The 25,477-nt window shown below is 46.1% G+C and overlaps 1 protein-coding gene across 3 annotated transcripts in view; it reads right to left on the reverse strand.

Moving 5' to 3' along the window:
* LOC124024201 (arf-GAP with GTPase, ANK repeat and PH domain-containing protein 1) overlaps nt 1–25,477 on the reverse strand; it is a 104,139-nt gene that overhangs the window by 56,959 nt on the left and 21,703 nt on the right. For 2 of the 3 annotated variants that reach the window (XM_046338202.1, XM_046338200.1), the window contains exons 4-6: nt 21,675–21,805; nt 17,040–17,195; nt 16,383–16,475 (exon numbers count right to left, since the gene is read on the reverse strand). In XM_046338202.1, coding sequence (XP_046194158.1) covers nt 16,383–16,475; nt 17,040–17,195; nt 21,675–21,805 — 380 coding nt within the window. The remainder of the gene's footprint in view (nt 1–16,382; nt 16,476–17,039; nt 17,196–21,674; nt 21,806–25,477) is intronic. The other variant, XM_046338201.1, reaches the window with a different exon arrangement.

Raw genomic sequence — 25,477 nt, forward strand, 5'->3', positions numbered from 1 at the left:
ACACAGATACATTCCCTATAGGAGAGAACACAGAGAGAGACAGGGTGAGGACACAGATACATTCCCTATAGGAGAGAACACAGAGACAGACAGGGTGAGGAGGACACAGATACATTCCCTATAGGAGAGAACACAGAGACAGACAGGGTGAGGAGGACACAGATACATTCCCTATAGGAGAGAACACAGAGAGAGACAGGGTGAGGACACAGATACATTCCCTATAGGAGAGAACACAGAGAGAGACAGGGTGAGGACACAGATACATTCCCTATAGGAGAGAACACAGAGACAGACAGGGTGAGGACACAGATACACAGAGACAGACAGGGTGAGGAGGACACAGATACATTCCCTATAGGAGAGAACACAGAGAGAGACAGGGTGAGGACACAGATACATTCCCTATAGGAGAGAACACAGAGAGAGACAGGGTGAGGAGGACACAGATACATTCCCTATAGGAGAGAACACAGAGAGACAGGGTGAGGACACAGATACATTCCCTATAGGAGAGACACAGAGAGAGACAGGGTGAGGAGGACACAGATACATGCCCTATAGGAGAGAACACAGAGAGAGACAGGGTGAGGAGGACACAGATACATGCCCTATAGGAGAGAACACAGAGAGAGACAGGGTGAGGAGGACACAGATACATACATGCCCTATAGGAGAGAACACAGAGAGAGACAGGGTGAGGACAACACAGATACATGCCCTATAGGAGAGAACACAGAGAGAGACAGGGTGAGGAGGACACAGATACATGCCCTATAGGAGAGAACACAGAGAGAGACAGGGTGAGGAGGACACAGATACATGCCCTATAGGAGAGAACACAGAGAGAGACAGGGTGAGGAGGACACAGATACATGCCCTATAGGAGAGAACACAGAGAGAGACAGGGTGAGGAGGACACAGATACATGCCCTATAGGAGAGAACACAGAGAGAGACACAGATACATGAGAGAGAACAGAGGAGACAGGGTGAGGAGGACACAGATACATGCCCTATAGGAGAGAACACAGAGAGAGACAGGGTGAGGACACAGATACATGCCCTATAGGAGAGAACACAGAGAGAGACAGGGTGAGGACAACACCCAATAATACAGATACATGCCCTATAGGAGAGAACACAGAGAGAGACAGGGTGAGGACAACACCCTATAGGAGAGAACACAGAGAGAGACAGGGTGAGGACACAGATACATGCCCTATAGGATGAGGACAGATACATGCCCTATAGGAGAGAACAGAGAGAGACAGGGTGAGGACAACACCCAATAATACAGATACATGCCCTATAGGAGAGAACACAGAGAGAGACAGGGTGAGGACACAGATACATGCCCTATAGGAGAGAACACAGAGAGAGACAGGGTGAGGAGGATACATGCCCTATAGAGACACACAATAATGAGATACATTTCGTCAAGCACAGTGGTTCCCAAACTGTGGGTCGCGATCCACAGGGGTCAAGGTGGGTCGCGGGATGACATTGTTCACGCAGTGAAAATTGTATTTTTATTTGTATATATATTTTTGTCAACGCAGAAACAATGTCATCCCGCGACCCACCTGGACCCCTGTGGATCGCGACCCACAGTTTGGGAACCACTGTGCTTGACGAAATGTATCTAGGTTGTTTGTTGTTTTAAAAACATTTTCAGGATGGGAAAACTATTTTTGGTGTCAACTTAAAGGACTAAAACCAAATAGAAGTAGAAAATATAATATACAGTACCTATATATTTTTCAATAATAGCTTATACTCTGAGAAATCAACAAAATAAAAGCTGGATTTTGTTGCTGGATTTTGTTATAATGTTCAAGCATAAACACAGCATTAGCAATGTCAAAATGTGGACAATTGTAGGAAATGATCTTAAAACCTGCACAAATGTATCTCAGCTCCCATGGCAAAATGTATAGAATGTTGCATGAAATTGGCTTTAAAAAGGCTCCATGGAAGGATGTGTGGAATTGCAAGAGATTTGCTTTGAAACAGCAACATTATCTCTCCGCTGCCAAGATGATATGTTCTACTTATTATTTGGTATGTGTTTTCACTACAACACTTCTGATGGGCATGACTCAAAAGACACCTCAGCTGGTGGGACATGACTCAAAAGACACCTCAGCTGGTGGGACATGACTCAAAAGACACCTCAGCTGGTGGGACATGACTCAAAAGACACCTCAGCTGGTGGGACATGACTCAAAAGACACCTCAGCTGGTGGGACATGACTCAAAAGACACCTCAGCTGGTGGGACATGACTCAAAAGACACCTCAGCTGGTGGGACATGACTCAAAAGACACCTCAGCTGGTGGGACATGACTCAAAAGACACCTCAGCTGGTGGGACATGACTCAAAGACACCTCAGCTGGTGGGACATGATCAAAAGACACCTCAGCTGGTGGGACATGACTCAAAAGACACCTCAGCTGGTGGGACATGACTCAAAAGACACCTCAGCTGGTGGGACATGACTCAAAAGACACCTCAGCTGGTGGGACATGACTCAAAAGACACCTCAGCTGGTGGGACATGACTCAAAAGACACTGGTCAGCTGGTGGGACATGACTCAAAAGACACCTCAGCTGGTGGGACATGACTCAAAAGACACCTCAGCTGGTGGGACATGACTCAAAAGACACCTCAGCTGGTGGGACATGACTCAAAAGACACCTCAGCTGGTGGGACATGACTCAAAAGACACCTCAGCTGGTGGGACATGACTCAAAAGACACCTCAGCTGGTGGGACATGACTCAAAAGACACCTCAGCTGGTGGGGCATGACTCAAAAGACACCTCAGCTGGTGGGACATGACTCAAAAGACACCTCAGCTGGTGGGGCATGACTCAAAAGACACCTCAGCTGGTGGGTAATGAAGGAAAAAGGTTTTGGGAACCACCACTCTAGCATCTACTGTAGTCATCACTGAATTTACAACACATATCTCATCTTCCAATACAAGACACATTGTCAATAGGTGGTGAATGGGATTGACGTGTGGTATCCCTGATTTCTGGAGCTAGAATCTCTTGAGACAGGGAGACCGTATATGTATATAATACAATGCAGTCACCCTGCTGAAATCACGTTTATAATAAAGATGCAACTCAATGCAGTCACCCTGCTGAAATCACGTTTATAATAAAGATGCAACTCAATGCAGTCACCCTGCTGAAATCACGTTCACCCTGCTGAAATCATAATAAAGATGCAACTCAATGCAGTCACCCTGCTGAAATCACGTTTATAATAAAGATGCAACTCAATGCAGTCACCCTGCTGAAATCACGTTTATAATAAAGATGCAACTCAATGCAGTCACCCTGCTGAAATCACGTTTATAATAAAGATGCAACTCAATGCAGTCACCCTGCTGAAATCACGTTTATAATAAAGATGCATGCAACTCAATGCAGTCACCCTGCTTTATAATAAAGATGCAACTCAATGCAGTCACCCTGCTGAAATCACGTTTATAATAAAGATGCAACTCAATGCAGTCACCCTGCTGAAATCAATGCAGTTTATAATAAAGATGCAACTCAATGCAGTCACCCTGCTGAAATCACGTTTATAATAAAGATGCAACTCAATGCAGTCACCCTGCTGAAATCACGTTTATAATAAAGATGCAACTCAATGCAGTCACCCTGCTGAAATCACGTTTATAATAAAGATGCAACTCAATGCAGTCACCCTGCTGAAATCACGTTTATAATAAAGATGCAACATGTGATTTCTCTCCCCACTACATTTCTGTGACACTCCCTGACCAGAGAAACAAAGACCCTTAGTGGATAGGAAAACCACTTAAACTAAGAGACCATATACACACTGGAGGGAGAGAGACGGAAACATAACCAGCCGTGGTGAGCGAGAAGTACCGAGCGAACGGACGGAGAAAACTGAAGTGTTCTTCGGGCACATTAGCACCGACCCAAGACTGTTAACATCCTTCTCTCTCCTCTCTCCTCCACACATCAGCTGTGGCTGACTGGCCCTTCAGGGCGGCTGCCCACCCACGCCGCATTTCAGCCAAATTCATTAGGCAAGAGAGGGATATAACTGTCCGCTGATTAGCAATTACAGCCGGACTGCTGCGCGTGTCACTTCACTGGACCTGTAACACATTAACGCGCTGTTAACACCCACAGACAGGGAGATATTAATAGAGTCGGGCAGCAGAGGAGAATGGGGGGATAAAGACTAACTAGCACGCAACGGGGTGGAGATATGGACGAGAGAGAGAGAGAGATGGACAGCCGGGTGCTTTGATAGACAGAGTCCTGCTTTCCGTGTCTCTGGCGTTGTTCACATTTCATTAAGGACTCGTCGTGTCCCTCGGCTTGGACAAAGGAGGAAGCAGAGGACTCAACGGCCTCGCCTGGGAATGACTGCATATCTCATCACTGGGTGGCTGAAAACACAGTGAAAAAAGGGCTCTGCAATGGGAGCAGCTAGCGACAGACAGTACAGCAACGAGGCCTGGCCAATAGCCAGCTCTACTCTGCAGTACAGAATGATTCCTGGCATAATAGAGAGGCCGTCAGGTCCATGTTGAACTGAGCAGGATGGCATATGGATTTGATATACTGTGTATTTGCAGAGAGATGCAGTTTCTCTCTCAGTTCCTCCTCTCAGTGTGTTGGTGTCACAACAACCACTGCTGCGTCACTATTAAGAAGAGACCATCGTATCAGGGCCGTTACGGCTTCACATCTCAACTCAGATCTCAACTTCCACAGGTACAAGCTGATCGTCCTGAAAGTGATTTGGGGTGTCGAGCGAGAGAGCGGTGGCCAAGCGTCACAGACTGGGGTGAACTAGGTGGCCAGTGAACTAGGTGGCCAAGCGTCACAGACTGGGGGACTGGGGAGTGAACTAGGGGGAGTGAACTGGCCAAGCGTCACAGACTGGGGAGTGAACTAGGTGGCCAAGCGTCACAGACTGGGGAGTGAACTAGGAACTAGTGGCCAAGTGGCCAACAGACTGGGGAGTCTAGGTGGCAGACTGGGGAGTGAACTAGGTGGCCAAGACTGGGGAGTCTACAGACTGGGGAGTGAACTAGGTGGCCAGACTGGGGAGTGAACGTCACAGACTGGGGAGTGAACTAGGGCCAAGCGTGGCTGGGGAGTGAACAAGCGTCACAGACTGGGGAGTGAACTAGGTGGCCAACTGGGGAGTGAACTAGGTGGCACAGACTGGGGAGTGAACTAGGTGGCCAAGCGTCACAGACTGGGGAGTGAACTAGGTGGCCAAGCGTCACAGACTGGGGAGTGAACTAGGTGGCCAAGCGTCACAGACTGGGGAGTGAACTAGGTGGCAAGCGTCACAGACTGGGGAGGAACTAGGTGGCCAGTGAACTAGGTGGCCAAGCGTCACAGACTGGGGAGTGAACTAGGTGGCCAAGCGTCACAGACTGGGGAGAACTAGGTGAACTAGGTGGCCAATATTTCTTCTATGTGTGGCCCTGTTTGTGATAGAAGTGTGCATATTCATTTCAGCCATCCATCGTGGAGATGACAAGCGATCCGTTTGCAGGGGGAAGGCTAATTGGACGGCACGTCGACCCTCCGGATTGGTAATATCTTTCATTATTCAACTTCCCCGGTCCACCAGTGACACACACGTTGCCTCGGTTTTACCTCCGGGGGACTTGACAGCTCACAAGGTCTTCCGATTGCAACGCACAGGAATAAATGGAGGAAATAAATACATCCCAGATATACTCTTTGTCTTCCTCGTTGCTACGGAGACACTTCCTACAGAGGCACTGTGAAGTATTGTGGGTAGTGCTTAGGAAAAGGTCGACCGCCCTGGGGGGCTGAGGAGATGATGTCCTTCATTCCTTTTTTTGTGAGGAAAAGCTTCCTCAGAACGTGCAGCAAGGGCGCAATTATTCATTCATTATAACAGTTCAACGGTTCACGTTCGAACCGCAACAACTGTTCCTACAACAAACAGGCGTGTATTTTATTTTACTCAGGTCCAACATGATGATGTGGAAAACAATCAACATTCCAAAACCTCCCTCTCTTTGCCTTCGATAGCCACCCTCATTTGGTCTGCACTATCAAAGGTGTAATTGTCCAAGCTCTCAAGGCAGACCTGCCAGTGGAGCCGTTCAGTTGTAAACAAACAGTCTGATAAGGAGAGAACTTTCCCCAGGTTCATTTCCTTTCTATTGAAACACACTAATCAACTCCCTAATCACCATCATCCCCCTTTTTTCCCCGGACAATAGAACCTCCCTTGGACCCTTGATGGGACTGACAGCCGGCCCAGTTGGGTGATAGGGGGGAGGCCCCATCTCCTGAGAGGCACCACCTCTCCCCGGGGGATCTGGTGGGGCCCATTGTTCTTGGGTGTCCCTGGAGAACAGGAGCCTAAATTAAGGGTGTCATTCCCAAACAGCCAACTCCTGTCTTGGGGGCTGTCAAGAGGTGCTTGGAGGGCTCAGGGCTGGCTAAGACTGGTCTTGAGTGATGCCTCTGTGAAATGCTCTGTTCGAACAGTCCTCTATCGCGTTGGCCATCTGGCCAGAGATGTCCACTCTGCCAGCCAAACCACACCACCGGTCATTAATCATCACTGGACAGGACAGTGGTGTGAACAGGCCAGGATATGGTGATGTCCCTATAACCCTGATCAATGGGACATAGGGGAGAGAATGGACCTGGTTTGTCTGACTCTAAGAGAAGGCATTAACAGACAGGCTGAATGAGGAAGTGGGAGAGATTTGCTACAACGGTGCAATGCCCATGATGGAATCTGCCCCCATGCAGATAATAATGTCTCTCTTGTTGTGATGTGTGTTTTGTCCTATATTTATATTGTATTCATTTATTTTAATCCCAGGCCCCGGCCCCGCAGGAGTCCTTCTGGGAGGCCGTCATTGTAAATAACAATTTGTTCTTAACTGACTTGCCTAGTTAAATAAAGGTTAAATAATATATTTTTAATAAACTGTCATAAGTAGGTAAACACCCACACATGGGCATGAGAGAATTGCTGACAATACTGATGCTGGGTTGATTCATAACCCAGTCGGTCATTAAATATTGTGATAATGAAGGGCAGGTGGGTGGGGTGAATAAAGAGAAAACAATACCTTTAAAAAATCCTTCAAATGGATACTTCTTGTGCAGTTTATAGGCTACATTTAGTTTTCTGTGGTTGTTCTGTTATGTTTTGTGTGATGATTGTGAGGCGCTATTCAAATTCGACTGTCACAAGACGGGAACGTGAAATAGACCCGTGGCACATCAAGGGAACTGTAGCCTACTGTTCAGATGGGTAACATGGACACTGACTGTAGAACTAGAACCTCTCACATAGCCTTAATATTAACTCCTGCAGAGTTCAACTTTACCATTTAACATTTTTTTTTAAAGATTTTCACCTCATCACAGTCGGGCGGTTGCAGGTGAACAAACAGCTGACCCACACACACACACACTCTCTATCATGGCATTTATGACGAGGTCAGCGTAGATGAGGCAAGGACAGGAAAGGTCAGACCCAGGGGAGCATAGCGGGGCGAGGAGCAGTGAAAACCAGATCAAATAAAATACCAACGAAGAAGAGAATGCTCCCTCTATCCCTGGTTACATCTAAAAATGAACCCTAAATAGTGCGCTACTTTTGACTAGGGCCCATAGGGCTATTATCAAAAGCAGAGCACTATGTAGGGAAAAGGGTGCCATTTGAGATGTAGCCTAGCAACTGATTTATCTGATAAGAGTTCTGGGTAATTAATTAGAAACTCAATTATCCAAACCTTACTTCAGCAGTCTCAATTCATTAGCAGATAAAGCCTCTCCCGCCCTGCTACCATTTCTGACAGAGAGACAGAGGGTGGATGGATGGAAAGATAGGATGTGGAAAAGAAACACATTCGTTCTTTCCTTTCCTGAACGAGTTAAAAGAAGCCCCTGGGGTCAAAGACTATTTTTCTTTTGTCTAATCAGTCTTGTTAAAGAAGCTCTTTAGAGAGAGACTTCTTTCTCAACAGGATGGGTAGAACCAGACAACGAATCCAAGACTGATACTACCATCAGTGAGGGAATCAGGTCTAGCATTCAGAAACAGACACACATACACAAACAAAATGCACCATAAACCAACAAAGTCACCATTGGGACACATGAGTCCCAGTGTGTTCAGACAGAACAACTCTGTATCAATCAGAAACTCTACTGCTCAGTAGAGAATACTGTAACCAGATCAGAACCATCACACAATCTGACTGTAACCGGATCAGAACCATCACACAATCTGACTGTACCCGAATCAGAACCATCACACAATCTGACTGTACCCAGATCAGAACCATCACACAATCTGACTGTAATCAGAACCATCACACAATCTGACTGATCAGAACCATCACACAATCTGACTGTACCCGGATCAGAACCATCACACAATCTGACTGTACCCGGATCAGAACCATCACACAATCTGACTGTACCCAGATCAGAACCATCACACAATCTGACTGTAACCGGATCAGAACCATCACACAATCTGACTGTACCCGAATCAGAACCATCACACAATCTGACTGTACCCAGATCAGAACCATCACACAATCTGACTGTAACCGGATCAGAACCATCACACAATCTGACTGTACCCGGATCAGAACCATCACACAATCTGACTGTACCCGGATCAGAACCATCACACAATCTGACTGTACCCGGATCAGAACCATCACACAATCTGACTGTAACCGGATCAGAACCATCACACAATCTGACTGTAACCGGATCAGAACCATCACACAATCTGACTGTACCCGGATCAGAACCATCACACAATCTGACTGTACCCGGATCAGAACCATCACACAATCTGACTGTAACCGGATCAGAACCATCACACAATCTAAAAGCCACCACGCTTCTCTGATTGATGCCGGTGTGCTTCTCATTTAATTATTTCTCCAAAACTAAAAAAGAACAACCCCCTCCACCCACCAACCCCCTCAAATCTCATTTCCAGGGGTTAGTGTGCATGACAAAAATGTCATCATGGCCAAAATAGCTCCAAGCGGTCGTCACGGCGACAACCTTTTCCCTGGGAAATGATACTTTCCCAATCCAGCGGAAGGCGGATCGCGTCGCCACTCGTTACAGGGCCTTGATAGCAGGTCTTTAATATTCACCGTCTTAATTAGGAGACGCCGTTAATTTCATTAAATTCTTTGGCTGCTAAATGAAGCAGATTATGAGACATCTTTTATTGCCAAGCGTGAAATTACAGCCTGCCCGCTGCCAATGGCAGGGCGAAACTAATGAATTACAGGGTAAATAACAGCCGAATTAACCATCCAATTTAACTCCTTACTAAGAGGAACCAGGCCTCAGAGGGGAGGAGGCAGAGGGGGAGACTGTCAAAACCACCCAGCCCTGTGCTCATCTAATGTTACACCACTCTCTACAACTATAGGCAATTACTACCGTGATACTAATCAGCTCCTCACAAAGGGAGCCAACCCCAACCACACGCGTCAATGCTTTTGGACTCATTTGAAAGATGAACAAAAAAAATCTGAACTCAAACCTGTGAGAAGTTGTAATGGGGAAGAAATTATTTAGGGCCAAATAAAAGAGGAATATGCATTTAGACATGTATGCTAACACGTAGATGGGATGGACAAATGACTATTGAATGTCAAGATGACATGAATTGGGCTACGAAGCTGTGGAAAGACCACATTTCACTATTAGGATGAACCAGGAACCACATCTTAACCTTCTCTACCTCCTATTGCTGCTCCATGCCCCTCTGTCTAGGCCAACAGCCCCTCTGTCTAGGCCAACAGCCCCTCTGTCTAGGCCAACAGCCCCTCTGTCTAGGCCAACAGCCCCTCTGTCTAGGCCAACAGCCCCTCTGTCTAGGCCAACAGCCCCGGTGTCTAAGTCAACAGTAAATCCATTTGAAAGAGACATGTTGGCGAAGCGAGTGTCTATCTCTTCGGTAATTACGGGCTAATTAGGAGCGAGGAGCAGATGTCCGCAGAGACGCCACCGTAAACAACGTCTGTAAACAAAGCTGCCGATGGCCGCTCGCCTTTTAAAGAAGCCCTCAGCCCCTAACAGAAGACGCTTAGAATGGCCATGTTGCATCCTGGGTAAAATACCCGGTAATAGCAGCAGTCACTGACCCCATCATGACCCTGCTACATTCATCTTTTTTTGTTACATTTGTGTAATTTTATCTATGCCACACTTTTATCCAGTATGCTGCTCTGTACCATCACTCATTCAGTAGTTCCTTATCCCCTTACACTGTGTATAAGACAGTAGTTTTGGAATTGTTAGTTAGATTACATCACTGATTGTCATTTTTATACTTTTCAAATAAAATTTGATTTGATTTGATTTAATTTTATCAGACACTTTTATCCAGAGCGACTTACAGTAGTGAGTGCAGACATTTTTATACTTTTCCCCCGTTGTGGGAATTGAACCAACAACCTTGGCGTTGCAAGAGCCATGCTCTACCAACTGAGCCACATGGGCCCTAGAACAGAAAACAACATTCTAAAAGTTCCAAACAGCAATAAAGCTGTAGACAAACATCCCACGAGGTACTGAAGTCACAAGTCTCGCAGAAGAGCGTCTGCACAGTTAAATACCACAGTGGAGGCCATGTTTTGAGGGACCCATGATAGCTGACGCGTGTAGCTAGGTGACACGTCTGACCCGGTCACACCCACACTCAGCGCAGAGTGTGTGTGTGTGTGTGAAAAGCTGGACCTCTGGGGCTTTGGGTTGTCTAATTGCTGCAGAGTGGGAGTCCACCCCATCCTCTTTATAAAAGTCCAGTGTGCTGAAAACTCCTAGCTTGGCCAGGCTAGCAGTGTGTTCGGTTTTAATGAGCACCATCTAACTAATGAAGGCATCTTCTTCCTTCCACAGCCTTTATCGTGCGCACACACACACACACACACACACACACACACACACACACACACACACACACACACACACACACACACACACACACACACACACACACACACACACACACACACACACACACACACACACACACACACACACACACACACACACACCTCGAGGGGGAGTCAGAACAACAGCCCATCCTAATGAGATCTGGGCTAACAGAAACTAAACTACACTGGGGAGTCCGTAGTCCTGGGAGAGAGGCTCCAAGAACACACACACCAACGCAATTCATGCAAACACACACATTCACGTATCTGTTTAGAGAACGACGATCATCCGCATAGCCGATTTTCCCCTTACAGCCTGAGCGCACTTGCCTCTCCTGCTAGTCGGCGCCACTCATTGCTAGTTCGCCTGTCCTTGAGGAACCTCTATGCTGCTGGGTAGCTACCCACTCATGCTGCATTTACCACACTTTAACAATGACACACAGAATGTAAACATTTTGAAAGTGTTCATTCATTTGCTGTTAGGCAAAACAATGTCCATACAGTCTGCAGCATAAACACAACCTCATACAGATAGCTTGCTTGCTAGGTAAGTTAATCAACGATATTAAGCAGAGAGCTACCTTTGCTAGTGAGTTATCACTCTAAAATCTTCTGACAAAAGAACAGTCCCAAAATAAAATGGGACTAAATAAAAATACACCGTAGCCAAGTACATTTAAACTCTGTTATTCACAATTCATGACATTTAATCAGAGTAAAAATTCCCCGTCTTAGGTCAGTTTGAATCACCACTTTATTTTAAGAATGTGAAATGTCAGAATAATAGTAGAGAGAATGATTTATTTCAGCTTTTATTTCTTTCATCACATTCCCAGTGGGTCAGAAGTTTACATACACTCAATTAGTATTTGGTAGCATTGCCTTTAAATGATTTAACTTGGGTGAAAGGTTTCAGGTAACCTTCCACAAGCTTCCCACAATAAGTTGGGTGAATGTTGGCCCATTCTTCCTGACAGTCAGGTTTGTAGGCCTCCTTGCTCCCACACGCCTTTTCAGTTCTTCCCAGACATGTTCTATAGGATTGAGGTCAGGGATTTGTGATGGCCGCTCCAATACCTTGACTTTGTTGTCCTTAAGCCATTTTGCCACAACTTTGGAAGTATGCTTGGGGTCATTGTCCATTTGGAAGACCAAGCTTTAACTTCCTGACCGATGTCTTAAGATGTTGCTTCAATACATCCACATCATTTTCAATTCCTCATGATGCCATCTATTTTGTGAAGTTCACCAGTCTATCCTGCAGCAAAGCAGCCCCACAACATGATGCTGCCACCCCCATGCTTCATGGTTGGGATGGTGTTCTTTGGCTTGAAAGCCTCCCCCTTTTCCTCCAAACATAACGATGGTCATTATAGCCAAACAGTTCTATTTTTGTTTCATCAGACCAGAGGACATTTCTCCAAGAAGTACGATCTTTGTTCCCATGTGCAGTTGCAAACCGTAGTCTGGCTTTTTTATGGTGGTTTTGGAGCAGTGGCTTCTTCCTTGCTGAGCGGCCTTTCAGGTTATGTCGATATAGGACTTGTTTTACTGTGGATATAAATACGTTGGTACCCGTTTCCTCCAGCATCTTCACAAGGTCCTTTGCTGTTGTTCTGGGATTGTTTTTGCACTTTTCACAAAAAAGTACATTCATCTCTAGGGGACAGAACGTGTCTCCTTCTTGAGCGGTATGACGGCTGTGTTGTCCCATGGTGTTTATACTTGCGTACTATTGTTTGTACAGATGAACGTGGTACCTTCAGGCATTTGGAAATGCATCCACAGGTACACCTCCAATTGACTCAAATGATGTCGATTAGCCTATCAGAAGCTTCTAAAGCCATGACATCATTTTCTGGAATTTTCCAAGCTGTTTCACGACACAGTCAACTTAATATATGTAAACTTCTGACCCACTGGAATTGTGATACAATGAATTATAAGTGAAATAATCTGTCTGTAAACAATTGTTGGGAAAATGACTCAACCAACACGAGCTCAACGCAGGCATACACTCCTATTGAATATGAATCCACCTGTATTATGAGTAGACCTAAGCCATCTTATTGTACCCAGTTTATGAAGAGACTGACCTTTCAAATACACCATTACCACCTTTCTGTTGTTGGGTAGTTCATTGATCAAATCAAATTGACTGTATGGTTGTATCATTGATCTGTTATTGCACACATGGTTGTCTCTGGGAACATTTCTCATCAAAATGCTCCAATGTCATCAGATTGATGATGTCATCAGATTGATGATGTCATCAGATTGACGATGTCATCAGATTGATGATGTCATCAGATTGACGATCGGCCTAAAATAATCCAGCCACCGGTGTCCTTGACCCCCAAAACTTGGTATCGGCTCTTAAAAACCCATATCTGTCGTTCTCTACTGTTTACCCTAATTATCTTCCATATGTCAAGTCAAAAGATCTCACACAAGTCACCCATATTTATGAGTAAAGGACCCTTTACCTGTAGTTTCGAAACAACATGTTAAGATCTGATGCCACAAACCAACAGCACTGATTCATAATAACATTCATCATCCTCCTCATCCTCCTCATCATCATCATCGCGTGTTTAATTGACCACCGATTATGACTGCACCTTTAAGGAGCCTCCGCGCGACTCTGCCAACCTAACAGAAGCAGACATCTGCCAAAGTGATTCAACTAAAGACTGTCCCCTTCCTCCCCTCTTCAACACACAGACAAGGAAAGACAACCAAAACGAGCCAGTCAGGGAACACGTCCTCTCAGTGAATGAGTTGTGTTGTTAGCTCTCTGAGGGAGAGCTGGCATTTATGGAGTCGTAGCAGACTGTGGACCAGGTCTGAACGTGTTCAACAAGAAAAAGGTGAGGTGGTGTGTGGAGGGAGGAGTCAGCAGCACTCATTAAAATGGAGTGTAAACGGAGTGCTAATGGGGAGGCAGGTAGCGAAGCTGCTGCCATCTCCACACACCGTCTAATTAGAGAACAGGTCTGCCTGCAGCCAACACAGAGGCAGGAGGGGAGATGGAGAGACATACAGAGAGACACATTCTCCAAGAGAAAAGACCACAGGGAATGATCAAATCAATTAACATCCAGCTCCAAACGGAAGCAGCAGTGGCCCGGTGCCTCGGAGCGCAGCCGGCTACGTGTTACTCTCCAACCCCGGTCTGTCTGGGGCTGGCAGCTGTCAGGTGGGCTGAGGGTGTGTGGTCGTACCGGGCCTGGCTCACCATGTCTCATGTTGGGGAAACAATGGGCGACTCAACAGAGGACACAGCCGAACCCATACGATGATAGAGGGTTCTTTAAGACTGTTGGTCTACGTCAGCTTTCTAAAACACTCATCCACACACACACACACACACACACACACACACACACACACACACACACACACACACACACACACACACACACACACACACACACACACACACACACACACACACACACACACACACACACACACACACACACCTCCCATCTGCCACCAGTGACATGTGTATGTGGTCCTCTTCATTTGTACATCATTATCAGCCATTGACTTGACAGGAGTTATGCAAATTGAGTGGCTGGACCCAGGAGGATTCTACTTCTGCCAGACAGACAGAGACGACGTGAGAGTGAGAGAGAGGCTCTTCTACAGGGACAGGAGAACATACATACATATCTGGCACTGTGTCACAGCTCATCCAATCCATCTTCATCACATGAGAAATGTTTGACAAGTAGATTCTCATAGAAAGCACAACATCGTCATTGTCGTTTCCACAGAGATAAGCTCTCACACACACACACACACACACACACACACACACACACACACACACACACACACACACACACACACACACACACACACACACACACACACACACACACACACACACACACACACACACACACACACACACACACACACACACACACACACACACACACACACACACACTCACACACACACACACACACACACACACCTGTGTTCTGTTCTGTTGCTCAAAAACCATAATGAGTATGTGCCTGGGCTCTCTCCTCTGAGTCACCTCCCAGTTCCACGTCCTCCCCCGTTTACCGCCACACTGCAGACTAAAACCACTGCTAACCATAGATAGGATGCATAGGTCAATTACATGAAGCTATGCTGCTATACTGTCTACATATAGACAGGACTGAATGGCAGACTGGGTTGTGTGACTAATAGACCATCCTGATTGACGAGAGGCTCCCATCAGAGTTTAGAGAGGAGCAACACTATCAGAGGCTATGATGTCCATGCTGACTGGACGGCTGGGGAATAACACAGGACCCCGTTGCTACTTCAAAGTGATATTTCCTTCCTGTGGGGAGTATGGGGATACATGTAAACATCTCACAAGTAAACATCATGTCGTCCCTGATTGAGGGGACAAGACAATTTACTCTGCTCTCTGCTGTGCTGTCCCAGCGGGGGCCTCCTTGCGCAGCAGCACCACAGAGACACGGTCTCCCTCGACGAGCTGCGCGACACGGCCCCGACAGTAACAACTACCGCGCCGCTGCTAACAAATGCAGCGCGTCGTTGAAAGGAGGCCCCTAATCAGCGATGCAATTTGTTCATTAGTGGATTACAAACGAGGCCTCCGTGCTGATATGAGAGGCCGTGATTAGCACACGCTAATTGGCTGATTTCCTTATACTCCAGTTGAAGCTGCTCACAGGACATGGCTGCCCCCCCCCCCCTCCGTGGTTCGCTCCATGCTTGTTTGCGACAAATTAAGGCCAACTCAAACAATCTCTCCACAATTACAGTGTGGGGAGGGGGGGGCTCTTGAGCACTCTGGTTTGATACCCCTCCCCTTCCTCTCCACCTCCCTACCCACCCCCACACCCTCCTGCCGATGCCCCACTCAAAGCGTTCGGCTACACAGCCACACAGGAAAAGGCAGGGCTTTGAAAAGCACGTAGAGGAAGAGGGAAGTGGAGGACCATATGCCAGCCGGCAGACTGCACTTCATTAACCAGCCTCAGCCTCTTCTCCCTCTCACCATCTCTCCCTTCTTTATTTTTGGACAAGGAGAGAGGGATGGGGGCAGTGGGGGGGACAGAGGGGAGAGTGAAAGAAAGTGAGAGTGAAATCCCGTCCCGCTCCTTATACTAATGATCTCATTTCAATACCCAGGAGAACCCCCAACTCTAATTGATGTCAAGTGTGTGCTTTCGCTGTTAATCAAGGAGAAGGCATCAAACGGAGAGAGCCTGGCTGTGTCTGGGCTTCACGCTCTGATCACAGGCAGCCCTCGTTCTCCGGGAAATCAGCAATACGGCGCTGCCGGACCCTAATTATCCCCGTAGCAGCCGGCTGGCCAGGCGAGGGCCAGATCTGATCATACCTGCTTAATTGGAATAGCACGGCCGCTTCCAATGCTGTCCGCTCGGCCCTCCAGTCCTTTCTTGTCCCTGTCTGGCTCACTGGCCTTCCGAGACTGTGGAGAAGGAGATAGGAGAACAAGTAGGGGTTACAGAGGCCCTCTAAAGTGTCTGAACGAGGAGCCTGAACTAGGGTCTGTTACAGACCTCTTCTAGTCTCCACATAACAGGCCTCGTCTAATGGCTGCTAGAGGTGACTGGGGTTATTATTGTGTCTATGAGTCAACTTGACCCAGTTGTTGACCTCTCTCTAAGTTGCTAAGGAACTGGGAAGTGGACATGATGCATGTGTCTGTACATTCTAGAAGGTGGTCACATACAACCTTCCCTGTGGCCTGTAGATTCTCACTAAGCCATTTACCATTTAAAAGTTCTTTAGATCACTTTCTATTTAACATCCATCGATTGAACATCTAATAATACATAGTCAACAGTGAAGAAGTAGATGTCCTGTGTGTGTGTGTGTGTGTGTGTGTGTGTGTGTGTGTGTGTGTGTGTGTGTGTGTGTGTGTGTGTGTGTGTGTGTGTGTGTGTGTGTGTGTGTGTGTGTGTGTGTGTGTGTGTGTGTGTGTGTGTGTGTGTGTGTGTGTGTGTGTGTGTGTGTGTGTATCTGGGCTCACAGTGAAGAGGTTGGAGCGGCGTTTGGACTGCTTGCGGACGGGCGTGGGGGTGTTGGTGGTCTGGGGGACGTCGATGCGTAGCTCCTTCTGACTGGTGCTGGGGGTGGAGGGGACTGACGAGGAGTAGTCACTCAGGCTGCCGCCATTACTGGTCTGCTACAGAGAAACACACACTTCTATGTACTGTATTGGTAACACTAACTTCGTTCAGAAAGAATGAGTGTATTATGGATGAGAATAAACAGAGAGAAAGAGACAGAACAATATAAAAAAGTGTGATAGTGAGAAAGAGAGAAAGTTGAACATACAGATGGTACAGCATCCCCCCTTCATAATAACAGACACTACACTAGTATACAGCATCCCCCTTCATAATAACAGACACTACACTAGTATACAGCTGGTACAGCATCCCCCTTCATAATAACAGACACTACACTAGTATACAGCATCCCCCTTCATAATAACAGACACTACACTAGTATACAGCTGGTACAGCATCCCCCCTTCATAATAACAGACACTACACTACTATACAGCATCCCCCCTTCATAATAACAAACACTACACTAGTATACAGCTGGTACAGCATTCCCCTTCATAATAACAGACACTACACTAGTATACAGCATCCCCCCTTCATAATAACAGACACTACACTAGTATACAGCTGGTACAGCATCCCCCTTCATAATAACAGACACTACACTAGTATACAGCTGGTACAGCATCCCCCTTCATAATAACAGACACTACACTAGTATACAGCATCCCCCTTCATAATAACATACACTACACTAGTATACAGCTGGTACAGCATCCCCCTTCATAATAACAGACACTACACTACTATACAGCATCCCCCTTCATAATAACAGACACTACACTAGTATACAGCTGGTACAGCATCCCCCTTCATAATAACAGACACTACACTAGTATACAGCATCCCCCTTCATAATAACAGACACTACACTAGTATACAGCTGGTACAGCATCCCCCCTTCATAATAACAGACACTACACTAGTATACAGCATCCCCCCTTCATAATAACAGACACTACACTAGTATACAGCATCCCCCTTCATAATAACAGACACTACACTAGTATACAGCATCCCCCTTCATAATAACAGACACTACACTAGTATACAGCTGGTACAGCATCCCCCTTCATAATAACAGACACTACACTAGTATACAGCATCCCCCTTCATAATAACAGACACTACACTAGTATACAGCATCCCCCTTCATAATAACAGACACTACACTAGTATACAGCATCCCCCTTCATAATAACAGACACTACACTAGTATACAGCATCCCCCTTCATAATAACAGACACTACACTAGTATACAGCTGCTACAGCATCCCCCTTCATAATAACAGACACTACACTAGTATACAGCTGGTCAGCATCCCCTTCATAATAACAGACACTACACTAGTATACAGCATCCCCCCTTCATAATAACAGACACTACACGAGTATACCACATCCCCCCTTCATAATAACAGACACTACACTAGTATACAGCATCCCCCTTCATAATAACAGACACTACACTAGTATACAGCTGGTACAGCATCCCCCTTCATAATAACAGACACTACACTAGTATACAGCATCCCCCTTCATAATAACAGACACTACACTAGTATACAGCATCACCCCTTCAAAATAACAGACACTACACTAGTATACAGCATCCCCCTTCATAATAACAGACACTACACTAGTATACAGCTGGTCATCCCCCTTCATAATAACAGACACTACACTAGTATACAGCATCCCCCTTCATAATAACAGACACTACACTAGTATACAGCTGGTACAGCATCCCCCTTCATAATAACAGACACTACACTAGTATACAGCATCCCCCCTTCATAATAACAGACACTACACTAGTATACATCATCCCCCTTCATAATAACAGACACTACACTAGTATACAGCATCCCCCTTCATAATAACAGACACTACACTAGTATACAGCTGGTACAGCATCCCCCTTCATAATAACAGACACTACACTAGTATACAGCATCCCCCACCCCTTCATAATAACAGACACTACACTAGTATACAGCATCACCCCTTCAAAATAACAGACACTACACTAGTATACAGCATCCCCCCTTCATAATAACAGACACTACACTAGTATACATCATCCCCCTTCATAATAACAGACACTACACTAGTATACATCATCCCCTTCATAATAACAGACACTACACTAGTATACAGCTGGTACAGCATCCCCTTCATAATAACAGACACTTCATAATAACAGACACTACACTAGTATACAGCTAGTATACAGCATCCCCCTTCAAAATAACAGACACTACACTAGTATACAGCATCACCCCTTCAAAATAACAGACACTACACTAGTATACAGCATCCCCCCTTCATAATAACAGACACTACACTAGTATACAGCATCCCCCTTCATAATAACAGACACTACACTAGTATACATCCCCCTTCATAATAACAGACACTACACTAGTATACAGCATCCCCCTTCATAATAACAGACACTACACTAGTATACAGCATCCCCCTTCATAATAACAGACACTACACTAGTATACAGCACCCCCTTCATAATAACAGACACTACACTAGTATACAGCATCCCCCCTTCATAATAACAGACACTACACTAGTATACAGCATCCCCCTTCATAATAACAGACACTACACTAGTATACAGCATCCCCCCTTCATAATAACAGACACTACACTAGTATACAGCTGGTACAGCATCCCCCTTCATAATAACAGACACTACACTAGTATACAGCATCCCCCTTCATAATAACAGACACTACACTAGTATACAGCTGGTTCACAGCATCCCCATCCCCCTTCATAATAACAGACACTACACTAGTATACAGCATCCCCCTTCATAATAACAGACACTACACTAGTATACAGCATCCCCCCTTCATAATAACAGACACTACACTAGTATACAGCATCCCCCCTTCATAATAACAGACACTACACGAGTATACAGCATCCCCCTTCATAATAACAGACACTACACTAGTATACAGCTGGTACAGCATCCCCCCTTCATAATAACAGACACTACACAAGTATACAGCTGGTACAGCATCCCCCTTCATAATAACAGACACTACACTAGTATACAGCTGGTACCGTATGTACTCTTCATAATAACAGACACTACACTAGTATACAGAATCCCCCTTCATAATAACAGACACTACACTAGTATACAGCTGGTATCCCCCTTCATAATAACAGACACTACACTAGTATACAGCATCCCCCTTCATAATAACAGACACTACACTAGTATACAGAATCCCCCTTCATAATAACAGACACTACACTAGTATACAGCTGGTCCCCCCCTTCATAATAACAGACACTACACTAGTATACAGCATCCCCCTTCATAATAACAGACACTACACTAGTATACAGCATCCCCCTTCATAATAACAGACACTACACTAGTATACAGAATCCCCCTTCATAATAACAGACACTACACTAGTATACAGCTGGTACAGCATCCCCCCTTCATAATAACAGACACTACACTAGTATACAGCATCCCCCCTTCATAATAACAGACACTACACTAGTATACAGCATCCCCCCTTCATAATAACAGACACTACACTAGTATACAGCATCCCCCCTTCATAATAACAGACACTACACTAGTATACAGCATCCCCCCTTCATAATAACAGACACTACACTAGTATACAGCATCTCCCCTTCATAATAACAGACACTACACTAGTATACAGCTGGTACAGTATCTCCTCTTCATAATAACATACAGTAGATCTGTGTCACTTATAACCTTTACCAGTCCTCCTAGATTCCTTAACACTCTACTGTACAACAAGAGCCCCAGCTTGGGAGAGGATTATGGTTAGCATTGAAGACACACTGAGGGCCATTCTGCATCAGGAAAGTACTGTTACTGAAAACAACCCTGATTCTCAGGGGATGAGCTGGGCTACGGAGACAAGCTGAATGATGCTGGCTTAATGACAAATCGATGGGGGACTGAGCACTGTGGATCGAAGACACAACAGGTTGGTAAACGGTGTGTGTGTGTGTGTGTGATCGAAGACACGACAGGGTGGTAAACGGTGTGTGTGTGTGTGAGGATCGAAGACACGACAGAGTGGTAAACGGTGTGTGTTTGTGGATCGAAGACACGACAGGGTGGTAGACGGTGTGTGTGTGTGTGTGGATCAAAGACACGACAGGGTGGTAAACGGTGTGTGTGTGTGTGGATGATAAAAGAGAGATGCTGCTGCTGCTGGGAGAAGCATCTTACAGCACAACGCTGACAGAGGAAGAGGGAGGAAGAACAAATATGGACAAGGGAATGTAGTCAAGAACCTCAATGTGGCCATTTTGTTTGTGTGTCAGTAAATTGTGTCTGTCGGTAAATGTATTTGTGTGTGTGTGTGTGTGTGTGTGTGTGTGTGTGTGTGTGTGTGTGTGTGTGTGTGTGTGTGTGTGTGTGTGTGTGTGTGTGTGTGTGTGTGTGTGTGTGTGTGTGTGTGTGTGTGTGTGTGTGTGTGTGTGTGTGTGTGTGTGTACCTACCTGGGTGATGTGAACTGCTGCTGCCACCTGTGCAGAACACACAGAGGAGTGGCTAGGGGAGTTGGGGAGGGACTTGCACGGACCAATGGACAGCTGCTGCTTCTTCCTGGTCGCCACGATCTTCTGGGCCACTGCAACACAACACAGTCATCATTCAGTCTCTTCTCCCAACGGAGACACATAGCGGGCTAGACAACCTAATAGAAAAAAGAGAGAGAATAAAAGAAAGAGAAATGGAGAGAGAAGAGAGAGAGAGAGCTAGACCAACTAATCGAAGGAAGAGATGGATACAAGAGAGAACGAGAGTGAGAAATGGAGAGAGAAGAGAGAGAGAGAGAACACTAGCTAATGGTTCAGACCAGAACAGTCCATTATTCCTCATAATGCTGACGCAGGCAGCTCCAGCAGCCCTGTCTGTGAATCTCCTATCTATCTGGTCCACAGTAGAGCCCCTGTCCGCCTTCCACACACACCCCTTACCTGCTAACAGCTCCAGTGATTATTTCACAATTATTATACAGGAGAGAGAGAGGAGAGAGAGCGGGCTATCAGTGTTATTGAAAAGGGCAATGCCAATCAATGGGTGCTCAGCTGCCTCCTATCGATCCCCAGGCCCAGCGCTCTGGCCCAATCAGGGAGGGATATTCAAACGTTCCGTCATCTCCGTGGTGATTGAGGCCATTGATCCGGCCCACCGGAGGGTAGAGGGAGGGGCCTCGTAGGAGTTGTTGCTGTTCAAATATACATCTCTCAGACGGAGGGGAATGCTCCTTTTACAAACTCTAACAACTAGAAAATGCAACTTCATAGACTTCTATTCTCCAAGTTGAACTTTTTTATTGAGTGAGTTGAACTTTCTGGAAATGGGTACAAAGCTGCATGGCAGAACTAGTAACGATCCTCACAAATGACAAACATGTCTGTGAATATACCCTCCTTCCAAGGACTTATACATGTTAAGAATCAAGAGACAAGTTATGAGAGATGATCCCATTGTGTCCATCTAGTTTGGGCAGGACAGGGTTAACATCACATCCTTCTTCCCTCAGTCTCAGATTCCATTATCCCCAGCCCCAATAAACAGGGCCGGGTTTCAGTTGGTGTGAGATGAAACCATTGTTTTAATTGGGCCCATTAATGGCCTCTGTTTTAATGAGGAGCCAGTCATAAACATTTACCTTCAGGTGAGAGGGCCGTGCCAAGGGCAGGAGGAGAGACCTACTCTCTGTGGTTAAACACTACAGTAAACCTAGTCCTGCTCTCTGTGGTTAAACACTACAGTAAAACTAGACCTGCTCTCTCTGTGGTTAAACACTACAGTAAACCTAGTCCTGCTCTCTGTGGTTAAACACTACAGTAAAACTAGACCTGCTCTCTCTGTGGTTAAAACACTACAGTAAAACTAGACCTGCTCTCTCTGTGGTTAAACACTACAGTAAAACTAGACCTGCTCTCTCTGTGGTTAAACACTACAGTAAAACTAGACCTGCTCTCTCTGTGGTTAAACACTACAGTAAAACTAGACCTGCTCTCTCTGTGGTTAAACACCACAGTAAAACTAGACCTGCTCTCTCTGTGGTTAAACACTACAGTAAAACTAGACCTGCTCTCTCTGTGGTTAAACACTACAGTAAAACTAGACCTGCTCTCTCTGTGGTTAAACACTACAGTAAAACTAGACCTGCTCTCTCTGTGGTTAAACACTACAGTAAAACTAGACCTGCTCTCTCTGTGGTTAAACACTACAGTAAAACTAGACCTGCTCTCTCTGTGATTAACACTACAGTAAACCTCTGAGCCTCTGTGGTAAAACCCAGTCCCCAGTTCAATCGCGTGAACCTGGTAGTCAAACACTGGTAAAAATGCAGAGCCAATTGTTCAATCAAAACCGATAACCGGAGATCCCGGCGTATGCCAAAAATCTTCTTTCCATGCAGTAGAGATGGTTTGAAATCATATCACAATACTGAAACACAATGAATTACCCGACAACCCTGAACACAACCTGAAATAACTATGTCTTTACAAGACTTCCATGGATAACAGCCAGCCATTGGACAACAGTAAGCAGACTAGACGGAGCTGATCTGTAGAAGATATGTGTGATACAGGTCCACACACACAGCCAGGCCTGGGCTGTATATTACTTTAAGTGTTAAGAACAGTTATGATAAGGCTGGGTTAAATATTTAAACTGCACGGCTAATACCATTTAACTTTAACCATCAATCTTACTTCGCCTCTGAGAGGCTGCCATTTATTCTAATGGAAACGTCTCCCCTCTGATCAGATTTATGGCAGACTGGAGGAGAGGAAGGCCCAGAGCTAACTGCTATAGGCCAGGCAGACTGGAGGAGAGGAGAGCCCAGAGCTAACTGCTACAGACCAGGCAGCCTGGAGGAGAGGAGAGCCCAGAGCTAACTGCTACAGACCAGGCAGACTGGAGGAGAGGAGAGCCCAGAGCTAACTGCTACAGACCAGGCAGACTGGAGGAGAGGAGAGCCCAGAGCTAACTGCTACAGACCAGGCAGCCTGGAGGAGAGGAGAGCCAGCTACAGACCAGGCAGCCTGGAGGAGAGGAGACCAGGCAGCCTGGGGAGAGCCCAGACCAGGCAGCCTGGAACTGCTACAGACCAGGCAGCCTGGAGGAGAGGAGAGCCCAGAGCTAACTGCTACAGACCAGGCAGCCTGGAGGAGAGGAGAGCCCAGAGCTAACTGCTATAGACCAGGCAGACTGGAGGAGAGGAGAGCCCAGAGCTAACTGCTATAGGCCAGGCAGACCAGGCAGCTACAGACTGGCAGACTGGGAGAGGAGAGCCCAGAGCTAACTGCTATAGGCCAGGCAGACTGGAGGAGAGGAGAGCCCAGAGCTAACTGCTATAGGCCAGGCAGCCTGGAGGAGAGGAGAGCTGGACCAGGCAGCCTGGAGGAGAGGAGAGCCCAGAGCTAACTGCTATAGGCCAGGCAGACTGGAGGAGAGGAGAGCCCAGAGCTAACTGCTACAGACCAGGCAGCCTGGAGGAGAGGAGAGCCCAGAGCTAACTGCTACAGACCAGGCAGACTGGAGGAGAGGAGAGCCCAGAGCTAATTGCTACAGACCAGGCAGACTGGGAGAGAGGAGAGCCCAGAGCTAACTGCTACAGATCAGGTAACTTAATGCATTTTAACACCAGTCAGCCAGGCATCATAAGTATGTTTATATAGTCTACCCCAGGGGTTCACCATTTTGATCAAATGATTTTAACGACACCACCACGAAAAAACAGCCAATGTTTACTTCTTTAATTGGGGCTATGACAGTCTATTACAAAGCAGTCTGACAGTAGCTGTGACAGTAGCTGTGACAGTAGCTGTGACAGTAGATTTAATGCCTGGTTTTGTCCACTCTGATCTAATGAGGCTTGTGGATACCGTAGAGGTTAACAGGAGACACATACGTGTTCCTGAGAGTCTGATCTTTCAGTGATGGGGTCATAACATTTTGGAGCTTAAACCTTTCAAAAGGATAGAGCCACATTTGTAAGGAGAAAACAGAAACCGCTCTGTTTATTACAACCACATCTAGTGGTTGCCAGAGGTTACTGATGTAACCCCGGTTCTATGAACCAAGCAAAATTTGGTTCAGATCCCTAGTTTGAGAAACACTGCTCTACACTGTTGTCATCCGTTTAAACATTTTTTTTATTAAATTAAAATGGTATCTGTCATAAAAAATATAAAAAATAGCGAGGCCATATACAGGGGGTACTGGTACCGAGTCAAAGTGCGGAGGTACTGGTTCGACGAGGCAATTGAGGTAATAT

The sequence above is a fragment of the Oncorhynchus gorbuscha genome, unplaced genomic scaffold, assembly GCF_021184085.1.
Source record: "Oncorhynchus gorbuscha isolate QuinsamMale2020 ecotype Even-year unplaced genomic scaffold, OgorEven_v1.0 Un_scaffold_1779, whole genome shotgun sequence".
NCBI classification, from domain to species: domain Eukaryota; kingdom Metazoa; phylum Chordata; class Actinopteri; order Salmoniformes; family Salmonidae; genus Oncorhynchus; species Oncorhynchus gorbuscha.